Consider the following 22,621-nt stretch of genomic DNA (forward strand, 5'->3'; position numbering starts at 1 on the left):
CGCCTGGTGGCCAAACAGAGGAACTACGTCCCCAAACGAGTTATAATGATAATAATAGTAGTCTTACTACTGCTAATAAACGAGTATTACATAATTGTGTATATAAATATATATATTTGCAGAATTCTTCCTGTAACATGATTTATCCAATCAAATGTCAGTTAGACCGGGTCCGAACCGGGTCTAAACCGGGTCTAAACCGGGTCTGAATGGGAGGTGCAGCACAAAGTCTGGGTCTGGGACAGGTTGGGTTTGGGAGCGTTTAATGGAAATCACGACACCTTCCACATGACCAGAACTTCAGTTCACATCTCCGCCGGGCGGTCGGGTCCGGGACCCGGCCTGGGGGGTCGGGTCCCTTCCCGGCCTGGGGGGTCGGGTCCCTTCCCGGCCTGGGGGTCACCCTGTTTTCTCATGCATACAACACAAGCGTCGAGCCAACGGGGGAACGGGGGCGGTTTTCCAGTCTGCTGGCAGGACAAAAATAAAAACGATTCTTATATACAGTTCAGCAAAATAAAAGTCCCCAAGGTCAGAGGGCCACCGTCACCATGAGGGGGGCGGAGCCACCAGCCGACCTACGTTAGCCATGGGTTCAGGTTCTGGTTAACAAACTGCATTCACACCAGTCCTCCCAGTAGCAGTGGCGTAGTTTAAAGGTCATTTCCCCTCTACAGGTATGCAATATACTTCACCATGCAGTGATGCAGGCAGGGGGCGGGGCCAGTGGCAGGGGGCCTGAACCTGGTTCTGGAGAAACATTGAGACGTCCTCATTCCGTCTTCATTCTCATTCTGTGTTTTTAATGGCCTGCGGTCGAAGTCGTCGTGTTTTTAAACCCCTCCATGTTCAGCGTTGAGTGTTCTTGTATTATCTGGTGGGCGTGGCCTTCTCCCTGGCGTACCGCCCCCCCGTCGCCTTCAGCTTCCTGGCAGGCACGCTCGCGGCGGCGGCGGCTTCCTGTGAAGCGCTGCGCCGCATGGTCGTTGTAGTCCGGGGCGGCAGCACGGGGACCGTTGGGGCTCGAACTGAAAGGGGGTGTCTCTGAGGGGAGGGGCTATCAGTCCTGCAGTGGGTGGAGCTAAGGCTGCGTCGGGTTCCGAACAGGATCCGTAGGGGCATTCTGGGGCTACCCGATGGGGCGGGGGCAGCAGAGGGGCGAGGACACGAGGAGGAGGACCTCGGCAGGACGGGGTTGTCTTTCCGCTGAGCGCTGAGACCGGTTTTCTGCTTCCTGTGGACAGAAGAAGAAATTAAAGGCGTTATTTGTTTAGACCCGACCTTGAGACGAGAAGACAGAAAGGGACGTTTACCCATTGAGGACAGGCGGAGCTCCCTTCCTGGTCTTCATGTCTGACACGAGGACAGGAGACGCAGCGACCGGAGGCCTCTTTAGGGGGGTAATGGGCCTCGGGATCCGGCTCCTGGACTCCTTGGAGACCTCCTCCTCAGTCGGCTTGAGACGGAAGCTTCTCCTGGATTCATCCAAGGTGTGCGTGTCCTCCTCTGAACCGGCGGTGGACAGAGTTTCAGAGGCCTTCCGGCGCTCATCGTCCCCAGAGGATACCGACGAAGACGTCCCAGATGGCACCCTCCTCCTCATCCAGCGGCCCTGCTGCTTCTGGACCAGGAGGCGGGCCAGGTCCAGCTGCTTGGTCCTCTGCTGAAGCCGAGCGCGTGCCGAGAGGGACGTGGACCGCTCTGAACCCGAGTCCTCTTCAGAGACGAGGACTGGGATTCGGCTTCGGATCCTGGGCTTTGTGGTCGACGGTAGTTCTGGTCCAGGTGTGTGGACTTCTCGAGGTTCTTTGCTGGACGGGGGCTGTTTCTGAGCCCGTAGGGTGTCCTCTGGAACAGGCTCCAGACAGTGGACCACCAATTCCTCAGGACCCCCCTCCCCTGCTGGTGCCCCCCCCTGCTCGTCCTCGACCACTAAGTCCTTCGGGACGTCCTGGTCGTCTTTGGCCGAGTGACCGCTGGAGGACATGACGTTGAGGTGAGACGTCTCTGCGATGTGGATGAAGGTGCGCTCGACTTTGGTGAAGGGCGGCGAGGCGGGAGCAACGGGAGGGGACGGCCTCAGGTCCGAGCGGAGCGCCGGGGACAAGCGGCCCGTCTCAGACTCGCCACCCAGGCGTGACGGGACGCCACACGGTGTGGCCAGCTCACCCTCGAGAAGCTGGTCACCGCCAGACGGAGACTTCCGAGTGTCTCCGGGCGAGAAGAGAACGAGGGTTCTGGACGCGTCCTCCAGGTCAGGGTCCACGTCTGCAGCGGAAGCGGGCTCCCTCTGTGCCCTCTGGTCCTCGGCCATGAGCGTTGAAGGCGCGGCCTCCTGGCTGCTCCTCTGGCTCACCTCGCTGTTGGACTCGCTCTTGGTGACGTCGTCGTCCTTGGGCCCGGGAGGTTCTGGGGCGTCCTCCTCTGGAGTGGCATAGGTCCGCCGCTGAGGCAAGGTGCCCGTTAGCATGACCTGGACTCTCTTGGACTGGAGTTGAGGGAGGAAATGGAAATGCTCCTTCTGGTCGCTCTGGCCTTTTGTCCTGTAATCCGGGGAGGTCGGTGACGTGGATCCGTCCCCCATCAGAGGAAACACCTGGAGGACACGCAACAGCATCCGTTACTGGGACAGAACCAAGCGAAGCGCTCTAAGGCGCATGCTTTATTCACTCACGCCACACTCGGTGCTGGTGAAGCTACTATTGTAGCCACAGGTGCCCCGGGGCAGGTACAGCTGCCCCGGGGCACCGTCAGCCCTCCTGACCACCGTTCACTGACATTCACCCAGTGAGTGAAGTAAGGAGGACACAACAACAATTAGCCAGAGCCGGGAATAGAACCGCCAACCTCTCGATCGTAGGACGACCCCCATTAACATACAACAAGGAGAGGGTTATTACGTCATGCAAACATACATGTAGCGCATCATGTCAGCAGCTAGCAAGTTGGCATGAAATGCTAACATTTATTTACTGTAACTGAAAAAAAATCAAGAATTGAGCCTCAGTTTTAAATGTTTTATTTTATTAATTTGATAAATCTCATTTTCTAAAGCAGATATTTATGATCAAATGCTATGAGCTAACATTAGCTAATATCAGCTAGTGTCAAAACTAGAACATCTCCATTGTCATGTCATAACTAGCATTAGCAGCTCAGTGCTAACAGCACGTCTCCTGAGAAAGACAGCAATCACTGACGTTAGCTCCCAAAACCATTTTAATGTAATTTCGGTTTCACACAAGCTTTTCAAGATTGTCTAGATTTACATACATCAATATAAAAGGCACAAAAAAATGCATCGCATGTTTATCTTTAGATATCGGGTGGTTTTCAAGTGTGTCCATGTAACATACATGTGTACATAGTAAACCCCGCTTATTACCATGCTATTAGAGAATAATACCGAATGAATCTCTACAGCCAGGGTGTGATATAAAAAACTTTACAATTCATGCTTGAAGTGTAAATTCTACAATCAGTGAGAAAAAAGGTATCGTACACTCACGACTGCATCGGCCCTTTTCCTCGAAACACAATCTCTGATCTTATTGCAAAACTTCAAAGGAACATTCAGAAACATTAGGACACATTTGTTATTGTGTCACCCTCAGAATCAGATGCTAGTTAGCATAGCACCAAGACAAAACAAATTATGCTGACAGGTGTGGGGGAAAAGGAAAATAAGTGACGCAACTTCACTTCTGTGACCCTTTAAAATTACATGAGCCTAGCTTAGCTGAGACAAGAAGCATGCTAAAAATACTAGCTAGCTACCTTCAACAATGTCAACATATTATCCTATTTAGGCAAGTGTGGAAATAGAAATGTAATAATGACAAACTCCAGCAGCAGTCATCATCAGAGCTACTACTTAAAAGTATTAGCCCTATAAAAATGCATTAAGCTTAGCAGAATGTAGTATTATGCTAAAAATATTAGCATTGTTAAATTGGAGTTTACATTGAGACAAAATCCAACAATTTCAACTGTTGTTTTCTCAAATGTAGATTTTTCTTTCTCACTTTATGTACCAATTAGCATCAAAGCTAATACAAGCAGCACATGAATACAGTAACCCAAAGTCTTGGACTCATAACGGGGCTGTTGGTTTGAACTCTGTGTTTACCGTGCAATCAACAATGACCATAGAACGCACTGCTAACTGGCATGCTAGCTACTCAGAGCCAAGCTAGCAGTTCCTGCTTTTCAGATTTGAGATTTCTAGAAAGATCTGAATTAGCTATTAGTGATACGTAAGCTCCAAACGAATGTGGAAAATGTGACATACAAGCTAACAAAGCTAACATGGAAACAACCTCTACAGACATTTTGTTATCAGAACAATATCGCCCTGTAATCCATTAAGATCTGCACTAACATATCAAATATGCAGTTTTAGCATCATATCTGAAGATCATTCAACAGCTAACATGAGTAGAATTACGCAATAAAATGAAGCGTGGGCGTGGTGCATATCTCGTTAATGTAGCCCTCTGACACATTTAGAAAGTGACCGGTTGGACATGGCTGTCCTAGCCTAGCTAGCTGAATGCAGCCAGATTGTAGAGGTGCTCACAAACAGCACTGCTGCTATAGGACGTTAGCAACGACAGCTCACGGTGCAGACCCAAAACTAGCTAAAGAAATATGTGATCTGAAAAAAAGCCCATTATTTACTATAAAAAAAATAAAAATAACTATTTGTATGCTCTTTTTAGCAGGTACTGCAGTGCCTATGCTAAAAGCATTAGCATGTACAGGCACATGAGAACAAATGACTGACGGGAACTCTGCATGTGGGACGCTCATCCTTTTAGGTCCTCTCCCTTATTTAGTTGAAAACGTATTATTCTCACCTTTTTCAAGCCTCTCGCCGTAGATGCTAAGCTATCATTGCGTGAGCTGTTCCTTTAAGGATGGGTGGAGCCTGAAATGCTTCCTGTTCTTGCTGCTGGCTGTTTTGATGATAGGAAATAATTTCTTCTTCTACATAAATTCTTAGAAGACGTCTCCGATGCTCCAGCAGCTGATCAGAGGTCTGAGCCACCAAGAACCTAAAAATGGATCCACACATTACCGACTCCACGATGCTAAGGGCTAAGCTAACATCCTAGCTCATTGTTTAGAATAAGCAACTTGCAGCCATTATATCGCCGTCCAGAAGGGCGGACATGAACCTAAAAAGCGAGGAGAGGATTTGAGAACATCCCCAAACATTTACATTTCACTTATTGCATGTGTGTTTGCATCAGTGAGGCCCCGCCCCAAAGCTGTCAGTCATAAAGTGCCACGGCGATCCCGGGATAAGACGACTGGATAAACGAGTTAACCGGGAAGCAGCAGGGACAAACATGGCCGCCTGAACCCGTGATGTCATCGCCACCCACACAAAGCGGCGCTAGTGGCACCGGGTCGACCTGCCAATGAGACAACGCTCTCCCAACCATGACCACACCCCTGACACGCCCATTAGAGGGCAGTGACGAGTCCAATGTTTCATCAACACAGAAGACAACAACTGTTCATCCTCTGAGGAGCAAGCAACGAAAGAACACCAACCAGCAAACTGTCTCCACCCACGGGCTTGGAGCTCCGCCTCCACGCGAGGACACTGACCAATCACTGAACACAGGCTTCTCTATTGGCTGCTGAGTATGAAGGCCAAGAGATAGAAATAAAAAATACATTCAGCAACAATATCTTTCTGTGGGGTGAAAGTTTTTACTTTTGATTTTTTTAAACGTTTTGTGTTTGTTCTATGTTGTCATCTTGAAGTTGTATACGTTTGTAGTTTTTTGAAACCTTGTACGCATGTATTTTTGTAGTTTTTCACTGATTTAGTGACATTTTTGCGCCGCTGAGCCGTGGAAACAGAAACACTTCACAGAGAAAGTTCACACTGCTTTAATGAATGGTCTGAGGTTCTATCGTTCTGGTTCTGGTTCTGGGGCTGGACAGATAACAATAACAGTCTGGTGAGGCCCCGCCTCCTTCGGACCGGCTTGTGCAGCGTCGGGTTTCAGGGAGTTGCAGTTTATTGCCAGGAGATTCCTGTCGTCTTCACTTGGAAAAGAGTGGGTGGGGCTAATTCACAGGTGCTGCTGGGGGCCAGTCACATGGCTTGTTGTGGAGTGTGAAGCCACCAGGGGGCGCAAGTCCTCCCCCGATCCTCTGAGGCGTCATCCAGGAACCAAAGTCAGACAGGAAGCAGCATCAAGGAGGGAGTGTGTGTGTGTGCGTGCGTGTGTGTGTGCGTGTGCGTGCGTGGAACACTAGAGTCTGATTCTTCTGGGGGGGTTGATGGAGGTCCAGACTCCGCCCCTTCGGACTCGTCGAGCCGCTAGGGGACGTTTCTCTATCACACCTGGACATTGAGGTGTGGTTGGGGGCGTGTCCAGCTGATCCTAGCGGGTTCTGCTCGTGGCTCTCAGCTGCTGTTCTTGTTCATGAGTTTGGCTAACATCTGCTGCAGCTGCGTCCTGGACACGTTCAGAACCGAGTGTCTGCTGCGCGGGCTGCCGGGCGCCAGCAGGGTGCTGGCGTGGCGCCGGCGCACCGAGGCGGCGGTGATGTGGGCGGGGCTGCTCTCAGCCGAGCGGCTCCTCTGGATGAAGCTAGCTCCTCCTCCTCCGTGGGGATAGTTTTCAGTCTCTAGGGTGGAGGAGGAGAAGACGTAGGAGGCCAGCCTCCTCAGCTGATTGGGCCGCGGTTCCAGCTGTAAACAGACCAATCAGAGAGAAGGAGGGGGAGGGGTTAATGAGAAGGAAAAGACTTTGGACAAATACATGAATGGTCCTACCGCTAACGTCAGACAGGAGAGAGCTGATTGGCTCTCTCACACGTCTGAAGCTGGCTGGTCACTGAGGGGCGGAGCTTAGGGAGATGCTACGGCTAACACTTTGAGTCCCCATAAAGAGGTGTTTTTAATTAACGTGAATCTGTAGACCCGCCTCTTCTTCTCCTCGCTCTGATGACATCACATGTGACCAACAGGACACGCCCCTCTTCTGACTCCTTGTCTGATTGTTTTTTATATTCAGTCCAATTGAGAGTCCAGGTGTTCTGAAGGTTCTGTTTGGTTCTACTCTCACCGGGAGGTCGGCCGCTAACATCTGAGCCCGGACAAACGATGCAGAAAGAAACACAGAACACACGGCGGGGGGAAACCAAACAGGAAGCACGTGGACAGAAGGAAGAGGAAGAGGAAGTGAGAGAACAGTTCCTAAACTGTGCTTACCCCAAAACATCACTTTATTTCTTCTTCTGTGGTCCCACCGGCACCCTCGCTCTTTTCTCCTCGGGCGTGTCAAACTGTAAACTGTACGTTTAAAGCGACGGTCGGCGTGTGGAGGAGGGGCAGAAAAACAAAATGGCCGTCCCGTGGTCGCCGCCGGATGGCCAAAGTAAGATTTGACTAAAATCCCATTTGTGCACCAAAAACAATGAAGTGACACGCCGCTGATGATGTCATAACGTCCAGCCTCTGGACAGCAGCCGCCGAGGACCAACCCGGACGAATCGGCGAAAAGATGAAGAACCGAAAGGAACCGATGAAGAAAGGAGCAAAGAAAAGAGATGGAGGATCACCAGAGGAAAATGAGATCAGACTCCCCGGGGGATGGATTCGTTGTTCACCTGTAAAATGTTCACGCTAAACAGGCCAGAATGATGTAACCTCTGGGGATTAAACCTCTGGGGATTAAACCTCTGGGGATTAAGCCTCTGGAGATTAAACCTCTGGGGATTAAACCTCTGGAGATTAAACCTCTGGGGATTAAACCTCTGGAGATTAAACCTCTGGGGATTAAACCTCTGGAGATTAAACCTCTGGGGATTAAGCCTCTGGAGATTAAACCTCTGGGGATTAAACCTCTGGAGATTAAACCTCTGGGGATTAAACCTCTGGAGATTAAACCTCTGGGGATTAAACCTCTGGAGATTAAACCTCTGGGGATTAAACCTCTGGAGATTAAACCTCTGGGGATTAAACCTCTGGAGATTAAACCTCTGGGGATTAAACCTCTGGAGATTAAACCTCTGGGGATTAAACCTCTGGAGATTAAACCTCTGGGGATTAAACCTCTGGAGATTAAACCTCGGGATTAAACCTCTGGGGATTAAACCTCTGGAGATTAAACCTCTGGGGATTAAACCTCTGGATATTAAACCTCTGGAGATTAAACCTCTGGGGATTAAACCTCGTGAACCGGCTTTATGTTCTTTTCTTCCAATCGCTGATCGGCATGACGTCAAACCTCGGGGGGGGGGGGGGGGGGCTCTAACTCCTTTATTCATCAGGTTCGGTCCTCAACGCTGTTCCGCGTTTCACAGTTTGTGTAAATCTGTCAGAATTATTGGGTGATCAAATGTTTATCAGCTTTAATGATTATTGATAACAAATCAGTTAGTAAGGGTTTATCTTTGTCTTATTGAGCTACGATGTATTTGAAATGATTAAAAACACATTTTTATATATTCAGGGCATTTTTTTCATCGATCAGTTTCATGATCTGGAGAAATAATTCATTTATTTCTTACGGATCAATACATTCCTGATCATATTGATGTTTTTGGTTGCGTTCACTGACGGTAGGATAAATGTGTTGCACCACGTTGCTGATGTCGTACAGCGATGACATCATCATGACAGGTGAGACACCTGGATCCACATGAAGCTGAGAGGCTTCCTGGGTCACCGGTTTGATCAACACTGAAATAGCTTTCGTTTAATCGGTTTAGCTCCTATTAGATAATCAATTACTTTTCTCGATGTTATTGGTTTCTCACAATAATGACGAATCAACAAGGTAACGTCCTTAGAACAGGCCCGTGGGGAACCCAATCTAGATCTAGAACTGATCTGAGGACAGCCAGGCCCCGCCCACATTCATAAATACATGAACAGAACCTTCAGAACCCAAACTGTCCTCCCATCTCCGACCCAAAGCACCAACAGAGGTTCTGAGCATAAACTAGTCTCTTCTTCACTGTTTAAACTAGTCTCTTCTTCACTGTTTAAACTAGTCTCTTCTTCACTGTTTAAACTAGTCTCTTCTTCACTGTTTAAACTAGTCTCTTCTTCTTCACTGTTTAAACTAGTCTCTTCTTCTTCACTGTTTAAACTAGTCTCTTCTTCACTGTTTAAACTAGTCTCTTCTTCACTGTTTAAACTAGTCTCTTCTTCTTCACTGTTTAAACTAGTCTCTTCTTCACTGTTTAAACTAGTCTCTTCTTCACTGTTTAAACTAGTCTCTTCTTCTTCACTGTTTAAACTAGTCTCTTCTTCACTGTTTAAACTAGTCTCCTCTTCTTCACTGTTTAAACTAGTCTCTTCTTCTTCACTGTTTAAACTAGTCTCTTCTTCTTCACTGTTTAAACTAGTCTCTTCTTCTTCACTGTTTAAACTAGTCTCTTCTTCTTCACTGTTTAAACTAGTCTCTTCTTCTTCACTGTTTAAACTAGTCTCTTCTTCACTGTTTAAACTAGTCTCTTCTTCTTCACTTTTTACACTAGTCTCTTCTTCTTCACTGTTTAAACTAGTCTCTTCTTCACTGTTTAAACTAGTCTCTTCTTCTTCACTGTTTAAACTAGTCTCTTCTTCTTCACTGTTTAAACTAGTCTCTTCTTCTTCACTGTTTAAACTAGTCTCTTCTTCTTCACTGTTTAAACTAGTCTCTTCTTCACTGTTTAAACTAGTCTCTTCTTCTTCACTGTTTAAACTAGTCTCTTCTTCTTCACTGTTTAAACTAGTCTCCTCTTCTTCACTGTTTAAACTAGTCTCTTCTTCACTGTTTAAACTAGTCTCTTCTTCACTGTTTAAACTAGTCTCTTCTTCTTCACTGTTTAAACTAGTCTCCTCTTCTTCACTGTTTAAACTAGTCTCTTCTTCACTGTTTAAACTAGTCTCTTCTTCATTGTTTAAACTAGTCTCTTCTTCACTGTTTAAACTAGTCTCTTCTTCTTCACTGTTTAAACTAGTCTCCTCTTCTTCACTGTTTAAACTAGTCTCTTCTTCACTGTTTAAACTAGTCTCTTCTTCACTGTTTAAACTAGTCTCTTCTTCACTGTTTAAACTAGTCTCTTCTTCTTCTGGTGTTTTAAACTCGTCTCCTTCTCCATGCTAGCTCCATGCTAGCTCCGTGCTAACACTTGACATTCATGCGGTTTGTTGCGTTTCTCCCAGTGTCCCCTGCTGATGACATCACAGTGCTACTGCTTCCCATTCGCCCTTTTACAATAATAAACCAGTCTAAATACATTGTACAATGCATTAGCCCCGCCCACACAGCTGGACAGTAAAACAGCACCACAACAAAGCACACCTAGCTAGCTTTGTTAGCTACAACAGTACTCATCCAACACATCTGAACACCTTTTACAAACATATTGAGCAACTACCACAGCATGCTAACAGCTACCGCTCATGCTAACAACATGAGAAGAGACGTCCACTGGTTTCACCTTCAGACAGTAATTCTGCATCCCCCTGCAGGACAGGACAGGGAGTGCAGCAGCTGCTGCGTAGCGCTTCGTGATGATGTCATTCCTATACGTTTGAAGCAGCAGTCCACTTCCTGTCCGAGGAGAGCCAATGACTGACTGGCTGAGGTTCTTACCGGCCTTTGGGGTCCATTGGGCTCCGACTCCCTCCGGCGAGGGCGTCCCGATGGTAACGAGTGACAGGGTGACTGGGCGGGGCTACCGCCACTTCTCTTCGATGCCTCCTCCTCTGTTAGCGTTAGCATCCCCCGGCTACTGTCTCTGGTGTGGGTCTTTGGACGGACCACCAGCTCCCCTCCTGCAGGAAGATAAACTGTAGGCTAGTTTTGGTAGCGGCTAAGGCGTTGGTATTCAGCTCCTTCAAAATAAAGGCCTGGTACGTCTTCCATTTTCTAATTGTCTCCCCAGAAGACAAGGGACGAGAGACACAGGGTCAGGGTCCCAACTGGGTCTGACCGAAACCATTTATCACTCTTCATTTTAAGAAACAACCATAAAAGGCACCGACCTCCTGCCCTGAGCCTCCTTCTCTCCTCCTGCTCCTCCAGGGGGCGGAGCTCCTCAGGCTCCTCGTCAGTGGTTCCTGATGTGGTTGGCTGGAAGTCTCGTAGTTCTGCCTCTTTGTCGATGATCACCCACTCTTTGCTGTCGAAGTCCTCCTCCTCGGCCAGCGGGACGGAGCGGATAAAGGCGTTGCTGTGCGCCTCCTGGTCTCCGGACGCCACCGACACCTCCTGACGGCCGCTGACCTGACGGTCGCCACGGCATCCGGGGTCGACTGACAGCATCTGAGCTGGCTGGGAAGAGTAGATGTGGCGAGACGGAGAGCCGAGGATGTCCATCCTAGACCTGGAGGACAGACGGAAACGATGGGACGTGACCCCGGTCCCCCTCGCGGCCCTTGCGGGTCTCACCTCTGTCCGAAGGCGTCAGCTCGACCCTCAGCAGCAGACAGGCGGTCCGATTCGGGGCTGTTGACTCGGCGATATCGTAAGGACCGACCCGGACCTGTCGGGGACTCCGGGGCCCCACCTTGCCCCGGCGAGACAGGACACGCCCCACGCCCCGCCTCCTCCTCCTGACCGCCCTGGGGATGGACAGGACTAGAAATGAAAGGTTTCCTGTCTGATGTAAATATTCCTCCATCACAAACCCTCCAGTGAAACCTTGCTGAGGCTGATCCTGAGTCTGTTGCGGTTGAAGTCCGTGTCCTCCCAGGCCTCCCCCGGCTGCGGGTCTCCGGTCTCAGACCCCGGAGGGCGACTGGACGGGGCCGGGGGGGCATTCTCCTGATCACTGAGATGCTCGTCCTGCAGAACATCGTCGGTGTTCTCCCGCTGGAGATCTCCAGGAACCGGGGTCAGGATGGCCCTAGGCGATCCGGAGACTCGGTCAGACCCGCTCCAGAATAACGGTTAGCGCTAAAGGCCGTAACCATTGACGATCTGATTCGCCCTGAGTGAAGGCGTGGCCTGTCTCCTGTTCTCTTACCCCACCATGGCGGCCGTAGGCCGGGTGTTGTGCTGCGGTTGGGCGGAGCCACTGGTCGACAGCGTGACATCACTTCCTCCCTTCTCCCAGTCGAAAGGCTCGTTCTCGGTGATGATTCGCTCCTTCATGCTGTTCTCAAACACCGACATGAGCAGCTGCACAGGACAAGAACGCATGAGACGGCGCCGGCGCCGGCGGGGGCCGCCTGCCGGGGTTTACCTGGTAGTCTGGTTTGGTGTAGTAGTCCAGAGCCAGGACGTGGTCCAGGAAGACGTTGAACTCTGAAGGCATGTGTTTGAGCAGCATCCGGTGGTCGTAGCGCTCCTTAATCTGACCCACTTGCTCCTGGAAAACAAGTTCTGATGATCGGTTAACAGGCTTCAGACGAGAAATACGTTTCAATCAAACCGATTTACTTTAACAACCCAAAGGAGGCGATGACTTGGACCACGGGTCGACACCAAACCCAACCTGTGTGGAGTCCACCGGGACTCGGCTCGACCTGATCTGATGTTCCTGCGAAAACTAGAACCATAAAACCTAAGCTCCGCCCAGCTGTGTGTTGATTGGTTGGTTTGTCAGCAGGTTAGTGGGCCAGGAAACAACTTATATTTTTAATCCAGTCCTGATAAATCCAGGAGTTTAAAAATAATATAAATAAATCCAGAGTCTATAGCAGCAGCAGAAAAAGCACTTAATAGCCATACCTTGTCTTTGATCTTTCGCCATGGCAACTGACCAACGGCAAACTCCACCAACATGTAAAACAATGACCACAAATCGTCATGGCGACCCATTTCCTGAGGGAACACAACAATCATACATCATCATTAAGGACTGAAGACACGTGGCTGCTAGCCTCGGTTGCTAGCTTTGGCTGCTAGCCTCAGCCGCTGCACTGACCTTGTTTTTGTGAGCGTTGACTGAAGCGTATCGGACCGTCCCTCTGAACCCTGCCACGGTCCGCGGCTGAACCCAAGAAGAGGTTAGAAGACGGGGTTAGAGGTCAAACGCAATGAAACGAGAAAACGGAGACAGCACACCTTTCGTTTGTCTTGTTTTCAACTAAGCGAGAGCCAATCCACAACACCTTCTGTGCTGCTTGTTAGTGTTGTTGCTAAAGGGGTGTGGTCAGGTTGGAGGAGGTGTGGTCAGCAGCATCCCTATTTGGAAGCATCAGGAAGTGACTGAACCACTGATAACCCATGGCTAAGATGTTAAAGTACATGCAGGAAAGTTGTTAGCTACTAGCTACTGACTAAGCTGTTAGCTACTAGCTACTGACTAAGCTGTTAGCTACTAGCTACTGACTAAGCTGTTAGCTACTAGCTACTGACTAAGCTGTTAGCTACTAGCTACTGACTAAGAGCTACTGACTAAGATGTTAGCTACTAGCTACTGACTAAGCTGTTAGCTACTAGCTACTGACTAAGCTGTTAGCTACTAGCTACTGACTAAGCTGTTAGCTACTAGCTACTGACTAAGCTGTTAGCTACTAGCTACTGACTAAGCTGTTAGCTACTAGCTACTGACTAAGAGCTACTGACTAAGATGTTAGCTACTAGCTACTGACTAAGCTGTTAGCTACTAGCTACTGACTAAGATGTTAGCTACTAGCTACTGACTAAGCTGTTAGCTACTAGCTGGTTAGATAGATGTAAGATAATAAGCACTGGATCAGATGCTATGTAACATTTTAGCTGCTCAGTAACATGTTAGCTGGTAGCTAGTAGTTTATATCAGTATGAGATCGATAGAGGCGTTCGTCCTTTTCTAAATGCATTGCGGGCGGCCATACTTGTAGGCTATTTACCCTCGCCGTGTTGTTGATCGTTCATCCAGCGATGAAGCCGACTACGTGTGCTATTATAAACCGTCACAATGGCGGTGGGAGAGAACACAAGAGCCTTTATCGCGTTCTGACGTTGTTTCTGGGCGGGGAAGCAGCAGAACAGAAGCGTGAACGAAAGAGAGTCCACCGATCCGACCCCGCCCAGGCTACGAATAGGGCCGGCGCTGTTGCATTGTGGGATACCGCTGCGAAGAGGACAAACCCCTCTATTGAACTAACTTATGGAAGCTGTAACATGTGTTAATAAAGTTTTATCAACACGTCAGTGTGTTCAATTTGCCAATCGCTATACCATATAATCTATACTTCAGGTGTCGGCCGGTGATCCTGTCGCTATAGAAACCACTCCCATCCCTGCGTAACCATGGAGATGACGGAGGAGGCATGAACATCAAAATCATAAGTCCAAAGGAACTGGAAGAAAAACAAAAAGAAGACTGGAAAATGAAAACTCAAATTTCACATGACAGAAATCATAAGAAAAGATGAACATCATGAAAGCCGAGAATAAATAATAATAATAAATAACATTTGCTTTGGGGCTCAAAAGTTAAATCTGGAATAAAAGCTTGATCCGTCCCGCCTGAGGCTTCAAAGGAACCTGTGGCGGTGCCGCCCACCTGTGTGGACCCGTTCGCATTGAACTTGGGTGCTTCCTGCACCTGACAGCACACCTGATCTAAAGGCGTTGACTCAGCAATGAACAACTCGGCTGATTAGTTACAAATCAATACCAATAATCCTTCTCTACTAGCTCCGCCTCCCGGGGTAAATATCCATCACTTTAACTGCTAGTTGCTATGCTAAGCTAGTCGCTAACTGTGTCAGTAGCGTGGCTTATAACACCTGGTACCGGTACTATTACACCTGGTACTGGTACTACTAGACCTGGTACCAGTACTACTAGACCTGGTACCGGTACTATTACACCTGGTACTGGTACTACTAGACCTGGTACCAGTACTACTAGACCTGGTACCAGTACTATTACACCTGGTACTGGTACTACTAGACCTGGTACCAGTCAATATTGTCAATAAAGTTTCTTACCGGCCGGACCTCTCCGGTGGTGTTGGTGTACTGCCGGGCCAGCCCGAAATCCAGCATGTAGCACTTCCTGTAGGTGGACGGAAGACGGCCCATTGCGAAGTTCGACTGTTGGAACAAAACAACACAGAAGCTAAGGACTTAGCTAAAGCTAATAAGTTAGACTCTGATGGCCTGCTGAAAACAACGAATGCTAAATGCTAGCAGGGTGAATACAACTAATGCTACCAAGCTAGCCTGCTGAGGACAGCTATTGCTAGGAGCTAGCACGTTGGCGGGCTTGGCCATGTTGTTTAAGCTAGCTGCGTCGGCGGTACCGGTTTGATGTCGCGGTGCAGGAAGCCCACGGAGTGGATGGCTTCGATGGACTCCAGGATCTGCTTCCCGAGGCGCAGAGTGGTGCTCATGGTGAAGGTTCCCCGGGGCTGACTCCTCCGCAGGTCGGCCAGGTTACGGCCCTGCAACCACACGGATGAGCGTCCAATCACACGCCAGGACACACAAACCTACCGGTGGATTGGTCTACAGCTCAAGCACCGGATGCTGGCTGCACGTCAACAACTACAGCTCCCATGATGCTTTGCCAGAGACCCTCGCAACAGATCAAAGTGACAACCTGACTCAGTCCTTCACAATAAAAGCACAATGGAACTCACCTGGAGCTGCATCACCACGTAGTTGAACTTATCATTCCTCCCGCAGCCGATGAATTTACATACGTGGTTTTTACCTGGAGAAGACAGAAGATCAATCAGGTCGATCAGAGGTCCGTGAGCCCGAGCAGACCGCCGCCGCCTCACCTTGCAGCTTCTTCAGTACCGCCACCTCCATCTTCAGCACCTGTTTGGGCTGCTGGGCCGACTCCACCTTCAGTGCCACGTTCTCCCGGGTCAGCAGGTCCAGGGCCTCGTAGATCTCCCCGAACCCGCCGCCGCCTATCTTCTTCAGCTGGGACAGGAAGCAGGACAGGAAGCAGGACAGGAAGCAGGACAGGCCGTCAGCAGACGTGGACGTGAAGCATCGGGAGCTGGAGTCATGTTTACATTACATTTCTACAGGGTCGCCGTTAGCCGTTAGCTTCAGGCTACTAACACCAGCGGGACTTAGCCCTGTGTGTTTGTGATAAATGTTGGTGCTGCTGGAAGCTGCAGACCCTCCTCTTCCTCTTCCTCTTCCTCTCCCGCAACGTTTAACAGAGACAGGAGGTTTTCATTTTTAGATACTGACTGCACTTTGGCTTAGTTTGTGTGGGATCTTCTGAGAACTACAGCTACTAGTGCGTGTGTGCATGTCTGTGTGCGTGTGTGTGTGTGTGTGCGTGTGCATGTCTGTGTGCGTGTGTGTGCGTGGGCTCCACACTGCGACGTGATTGGCTCAGACAGGAGCTACGTTACTTACCTCCTTATTTGCGGATCAAAGCAGCTGCAGCAGTGATTTTAAATATAGAATTTATTATAGAATAATATCTAGAATAAATATAGAATGAATGAGATTTTTTTTCATTCCGGATTTGTGGAATATTTCCAGAGAAAATGTTTGAAATCGTCCAGTCGAAGAAGGAAATCAAGACTTCCTGATGAAGGCGGGGCTTATTGACTCACCACTTTCCATCGGTCTTTGACCATGCAGTTTGGCGGCAGGATGTCCACCTGCTCGGACGTCCCGTTCATGTTGCCGTTGTCCTGGAGACCGGGGACTAGACACTGCATCTGCCAGCCGGACAGAACTCGAGCAGCTCCCAACTTAAACGAGCCATTTATCTGGGGGGGGGGGAGGGGGGACACGGTCAGGACCTGGACCCCCGTACGGTGCTGGGAGCCCCCCCAGTCCCACCACAGCGACAGCGGGACAGGCATCAGAGGACGCCGGCGGCCAAGAGAAGCCATTCCTCAGCTGATCAGGCACAGGCCAGTGGGGGGGGGGGGGGGGGGCAGCCGAACTCATCCTCACCCTCACTGCAGAGACTCAACCAATCAATGACCAGAAACTATCCAACCAGTTCAAACTATTACTGCACAGTCGTCATCTGCTCACCTACAAACTCCAGCAGGTGAAGAAGAACGTCTCCTAACACCTGAAGAAGAACAGTCAGCAAACACCTGAAGAAGAACGTCTCCTAACACCTGAAGAAGAACAGTCAGCAAACACCTGAAGAAGAACGTCTCCTAACACCTGAAGAAGAACAGTCAGCAAACACCTGAAGAACAGTCAGCAAACACCTGAAGAAGAACGTCTCCTAACACCTGAAGAAGAACGTCTCCTAACACCTGAAGAACATGATCCAGGCCTCAGACGGTCCCAGACTGGTCTGAACCGGCTGCAGCATTTAATCATTTCATCGACTGTATGATGTCATCATACAAGAAAGGAAATGTAGCAAGGGTATGCTAAGTCTTTAGCCTTCAGTCGTTTGAAAAAGCCTTTCTTGAGCTAACAGTGTTAGCCCACCTAAAGGACACGTCAGTGCGGACTGTGATGTAACCCACAGGTGATGCTAGCGCCTGATATTTATACCTTTATCAAGTCCACCTCTAAATAAAAGCGTTAGCATGCATCATCAGTCCTGATTAGCGCTGTGCTAATGAAACGCAAATCAATGTTAATTATTCAACAGTTTGACATTCAGGTTGAATGTTCGTGATTAGCCTAGCTTAGCATTAGACTAGCAGCCAGAGTCACTGTTACGTGCAGTCGACTCCAGGAAGTCGTCCGCAGTTTTACATTTCTGCAATAAAGTTGTTTCCTGTAGAGGGTCATCAATGACAACCATCCCAATAATCACCCGCTGACCCTCCTCCGCAGGGATGGGCCCCCGATAGTGTTGCTGTGGTAACCTGTCAACAAGTATCTGCAGCGCCCTCCTCAGTCGGAAGAATGCGGCCGCCATGATGTTTCCATAGCGATGCATGTCAATCCAAACATGCTTTCTGCATGCAAGGCCAGTGCATGCAGAGCTGAGGCGCCGTGTTTCCAGTCAGACCAGATCCCACAGGGGACCGGGGGGCCCGGGGGGACCGGGGGGACCGGGGGAGGCTTCTCTGCACCTGCAGTGATGCGGCTGTAACCCAGCAGCACATCATCATCATCAGCTGGGAGACACTCTGACACTGCAGGGGGCGGGACCACAGAGTACACCTGACTGCACCGCATCAGACCATCAACCAATCAGAGTGGATTAAACCTGCTCATTTTGTAGTCAGCTTGGAGCAATTTGTTTTTATTTAGCGTTGTATCTTCCGTGTAGCAGCCGTCATGCTACATGCTACATGTATGTTGTTCTATAGCAGCCGTCATGCTACATGTATGTTGTTCTATAGCAGCCGTCATGCTACATGCATGTTGTTCTATAGCAGCCGTCATGCTACATGTATGTTGTCCCGTAGCAGCTGTCATGCTACATGCTACATGTATGTTGTTCTATAGCAGCCGTCATGCTACATGCATGTTGTTCTATAGCAGCCGTCATGCTACATGTATGTTGTCCCGTAGCAGCCGTCATGCTACATGTATGTTCTATAGCAGCCGTCATGCTACATGTATGTTGTTCTATAGCAGCCGTCATGCTACATGCATGTTCTATGGCAGCCGTCATGCTACATGTATGTTGTCCTGTAGCAGCCGTCATGCTACATGCTACATGTATGTTGTCCTGTAGCAGCCGTCATGCTACATGTATGTTGTCCCATAGCAGCCGTCATGCTACATGCTACATGTATGTTGTCCCGTAGCAGCCGTCATAGTACATGCTACATGTATGTTGTTCTATAGCAGCCGTCATGCTACATGCTACATGTATGTTGTCCCGTAGCAGCCATCATGCTACATGTATGTTGTCCCGTAGCAGCCGTCATGCTACATGTATGTTGCTCTATAGCAGCCGTCATGCTACATGCTACATGTATGTTGTCCCGTAGCAGCTGTCATGCTACATGTATGTTGTCCCGTAGCAGCCGTCATGCTACATGTATGTTGTCCCGTAGCAGCCGTCATAGTACATGCTACATGTATGTTGTTCCATAGCAGCCGTCATGCTACATGTATGTTGTTCTATAGCAGCCGTCATGCTACATGCTACATGTATGTTGTCCCGTAGCAGCCATCATGCTACATGTATGTTGTCCCGTAGCAGCCGTCATGCTACATGTATGTTGTTCAATAGCAGCCGTCATGCTACATGTATGTTGTTCTATAGCAGCCGTCATGCTACATGTATGTTGTCCCGTAGCAGCCGTCATGCTACATGTATGTTGTTCTATAGCAGCCGTCATAGTACATGCTACATGTATGTTGTTCTATAGCAGCCGTCATGCTACATGCTACATGTATGTTGTCCCGTAGCAGCCATCATGCTACATGTATGTTGTCCCGTAGCAGCCGTCATGCTACATGTATGTTGTTCTATAGCAGCCGTCATGCTACATGTATGTATGTTGTCCCGTAGCAGCCGTCATAGTACATGCTACATGTATGTTGTTCTATAGCAGCCGTCATGCTACATGCTACATGTATGTTGTCCCGTAGCAGCTGTCATGCTACATGTATGTTGTCCCGTAGCAGCCGTCATGCTACATGTATGTTGTCCCGTAGCAGCCGTCATAGTACATGCTACATGTATGTTGTTCCATAGCAGCCGTCATGCTACATGTATGTTGTTCCATAGCAGCCGTCATGCTACATGTATGTTGTTCTATAGCAGCCGTCATGCTACATGCTACATGTATGTTGTCCCGTAGCAGCCATCATGCTACATGTATGTTGTCCCGTAGCAGCCGTCATGCTACATGTATGTTGTTCAATAGCAGCCGTCATGCTACATGTATGTTGTTCTATAGCAGCCGTCATGCTACATGTATGTTGTCCCGTAGCAGCCGTCATGCTACATGTATGTTGTTCTATAGCAGCCGTCATAGTACATGCTACATGTATGTTGTTCTATAGCAGCTGTCATGCTACATGCTACATGTATGTTGTCCCGTAGCAGCCATCATGCTACATGTATGTTGTCCCGTAGCAGCCGTCATGCTACATGTATGTTGTTCTATAGCAGCCGTCATGCTACATGTATGTATGTTGTCCCGTAGCAGCCGTCATAGTACATGCTACATGTATGTTGTTCTATAGCAGCCGTCATGCTACATGCTACATGTATGTTGTCCCGTAGCAGCTGTCATGCTACATGTATGTTGTCCCGTAGCAGCCGTCATGCTACATGTATGTTGTTCTATAGCAGCCGTCATGCTACATGTATGTTGTTCTATAGCAGCCGTCATGCTACATGCTACATGTATGTTGTCCCGTAGCAGCCATCATGCTACATGTATGTTGTCCCGTAGCAGCCGTCATGCTACATGTATGTTGTTCAATAGCAGCCGTCATGCTACATGTATGTTGTTCTATAGCAGCCGTCATGCTACATGTATGTTGTCCCATAGCAGCCGTCATGCTACATGCTACATGTATGTTGTCCCGTAGCAGCCGTCATGCTACATGCTACATGTATGTTGTCCCGTAGCAGCCGTCATGCTACATGCTACATGTATGTTGTTCTATGAACTGTGACTGTGAGGAAAAGGACAGCATCACGACTGCAGAATGAGGTGGTGTGATGCTATAACGTTAGCTTTGTTGTATATCACCTATATAATGGTCTGCAAACACATACTAGTAGTATCATGTAGTAGTACTGCAGTACAGTAGAATGTGTAACAGTGTGAAACTCTGTGGTCCAGCGCCGCCTTCAGTCGAACATCCTCCAGCGTCAAACCGCTGACTTCTTCTTCTGCACCTACAAATCTGGTAATCAGTGACGGGGGGGTGGGCGGGGTTCTGCCAGAAGCCAGGATTGCATCATTCCATTTGTGATCCAATCAGAGCTCACCATAGTTCTGAGCTCCTGGAAAACCTGACGGTTTACAACAAATCCTGTGTCAGCCTACGAGCCAAAACAGAGGGCACAGTTAAGAGACACCAGCTGTTCACGCGCACGCACACACACACACACAGAGTTGTGACATCACAAGGGGGCGGGGCATAGCGGACAGGTTCCTCAGATCTCCTTTGAACAGGAACTGAACTGTTTCTGATCACTTGATCACCAAGTTCAATCACGCTAGCATAGCATTAGCATGCCTGAACAGATTTAAAATAATTATATTCATATATAACGAGGAGTCGACATAATTCTTTGTTTTTAGTGTTTAATTTAGCCGAATGTAACCGGATGAGATGTAATTAGGCAGGCAGGTGTGGGAGGGAGCACCTGTGATTGGGGGGGGGCGTATATAGGTGCTTCCCCTCCCCCGTTTGTGTTTTCCCCCCGTAGACTGTCGCTGCTCGTCTCTCCTTTTCATTTGTCGGTTTTGTTTGTAGAGTGTTTTTAAGGACGTTTTTAGAGTCTTAAATAAATATTTTGGGTTATTAACCGCCGTGCTGGTTTTCACTGAGCGGACCTGTGGGTGGGGAACCTGCTAGAACGAGGAACCAAAGGGACACAGAATGGATCTTTAGGTTGAAGGTCCTAAAGCGGCGTTGTTGGCAGCATTTCGTTTAGCCCCGTACGCCCGACGCCACACGAATGCTAGCGGAGAGTCTCTAAATGAAATTATTTATTGCTTGAAAAATAACTGACTGCAAATCAAAATAAAGAATGAACGTGTGAAAAATTAAAATGCCAACAAAACGTGACGTCATACTTTCCTCGTTCTCGTTTAAATTAAGTGGAATTTGCTCAAATTAAACTCCGTATTTCCGCCTTCAAGCGTTGCAGTGACGCACTTCCGCCCTGGTCCCGGGCTCGTGCCCCCCCCCCCTCGCTGCATCGCCCATATTGAATCTTTTCTCTGCAGTGCACAGTCATGGGTCCTCCGTGCGCATGCGCAGCATCGCATCCTGCTGATCAATAAACTGGCCCGGAGTGACCCGAGTCATGAATGAAACATGATCCCAGAGACGCAACCCGGACCGGACCGGGCCGGACCGGGCCGGACCGGGCCGGACCGGGCCGGGTCGGACCGGGTCGGGTCGGGCCGGGTCGGGCCTCATCCCGTTCCGACAGACACACAATCATTCTGTTCACGCATCACTGCGGGACACACACCCACTGCTCCGTGGACCGGTCCGGTCCGGTCCGGGCCGGGCCGGACCGGACCGGGCCGGGCCGGGTCGGGCCTACCTGGCGCACCGTCCGCTCCTCTTCCGCCTTTTGGGAATCTTCATCTGGGATTTTATGTCGGCCCAGAACGTCCTGGTCCAGATACCCCACCGTTCCTTCTTCTGGGTCCGGGTCCAGGTCCGGGCCTAAACCACCATCAACGCCCCCCCCCCCCAAGAAAATATTGATGGGAAAACAAGTGTCCCGTCGGACCGGGTCCCGCTGCTGAAACCGGGTCCACAAAAAGGGATTTACGTCCCGGTTGAAACCCCCTCCTCTGATGTCCGGGACCGGGTCCTCCTCCGGGTCCTCATCCGGGTCCACGCTCCTGCAGCCGAGGAGACGGGGTAGGGTGGAGAACGGGGACCGAACCTTCTCCTCCTGGACCGGATCCGGTAGAGAGACCGAGGCGGGCCGAGGGAGCCCGGTTCTCCGCACTGCAGCTCCGCAACCAGCGACGTCACGCCCGTCACACGGCGCAAGCACAACATCCGGTCACTGCTTTCAAAATAAAAGCACCTTTAATCCGAGAGAGGAAGCGTTCCTTTATTTTCATGGTGCTGATGAACGGGAGTCGT

At 49.4% G+C, this 22,621-nt stretch overlaps 1 protein-coding gene across 2 annotated transcripts; it reads right to left on the reverse strand.

Moving 5' to 3' along the window:
- Nucleotides 1-162: 162 nt before the first annotated feature.
- Nucleotides 163-22,425, reverse strand: ttbk1a (tau tubulin kinase 1a). 2 transcript variants are annotated; one of them, XM_068750662.1, is made up of 17 exons: nucleotides 22,065-22,425; nucleotides 20,772-20,825; nucleotides 16,495-16,653; nucleotides 15,694-15,841; nucleotides 15,550-15,623; nucleotides 15,211-15,351; nucleotides 14,897-15,001; nucleotides 12,898-12,963; nucleotides 12,702-12,794; nucleotides 12,214-12,339; nucleotides 11,995-12,149; nucleotides 11,670-11,874; nucleotides 11,418-11,590; nucleotides 11,012-11,352; nucleotides 10,620-10,801; nucleotides 1,314-2,596; nucleotides 163-1,234 (listed from the first exon to the last, which is right to left on the reverse strand). In XM_068750662.1, exons 2-17 carry the CDS (start codon nucleotides 20,772-20,774, stop codon nucleotides 871-873), a joined length of 3,618 nt encoding a protein of 1,205 aa, XP_068606763.1. In that variant the 5' UTR covers nucleotides 20,775-20,825; nucleotides 22,065-22,425; the 3' UTR covers nucleotides 163-870. The 2 variants fall into 2 exon arrangements, with proteins under 2 accessions (XP_068606763.1, XP_068606764.1); XM_068750663.1 differs by lacking the exons at nucleotides 15,211-15,351; nucleotides 15,550-15,623; nucleotides 15,694-15,841; ... (1 more) ...; nucleotides 20,772-20,825; nucleotides 22,065-22,425 and adding an exon at nucleotides 14,139-14,260 and having other exon boundaries at nucleotides 14,897-14,906.
- Nucleotides 22,426-22,621: the final 196 nt, after the last annotated feature.

This window comes from Brachionichthys hirsutus, chromosome 17 (genome assembly GCF_040956055.1).
Source record: "Brachionichthys hirsutus isolate HB-005 chromosome 17, CSIRO-AGI_Bhir_v1, whole genome shotgun sequence".
In the NCBI taxonomy this organism is placed as follows: Eukaryota; Metazoa; Chordata; class Actinopteri; order Lophiiformes; family Brachionichthyidae; genus Brachionichthys; species Brachionichthys hirsutus.

Coding starts and splice junctions, on each gene's coding strand:
- ttbk1a (XM_068750662.1), bottom strand. Junction 11,875..11,994: donor CCTACGGCCGCCATGGTGGG/GTAAGAGAACAG, acceptor CGGATCGCCTAG/GGCCATCCTGACCCCGGTTC. Junction 11,591..11,669: donor TCAGGATCAGCCTCAGCAAG/GTTTCACTGGAG, acceptor GTCCATCCCCAG/GGCGGTCAGGAGGAGGAGGC.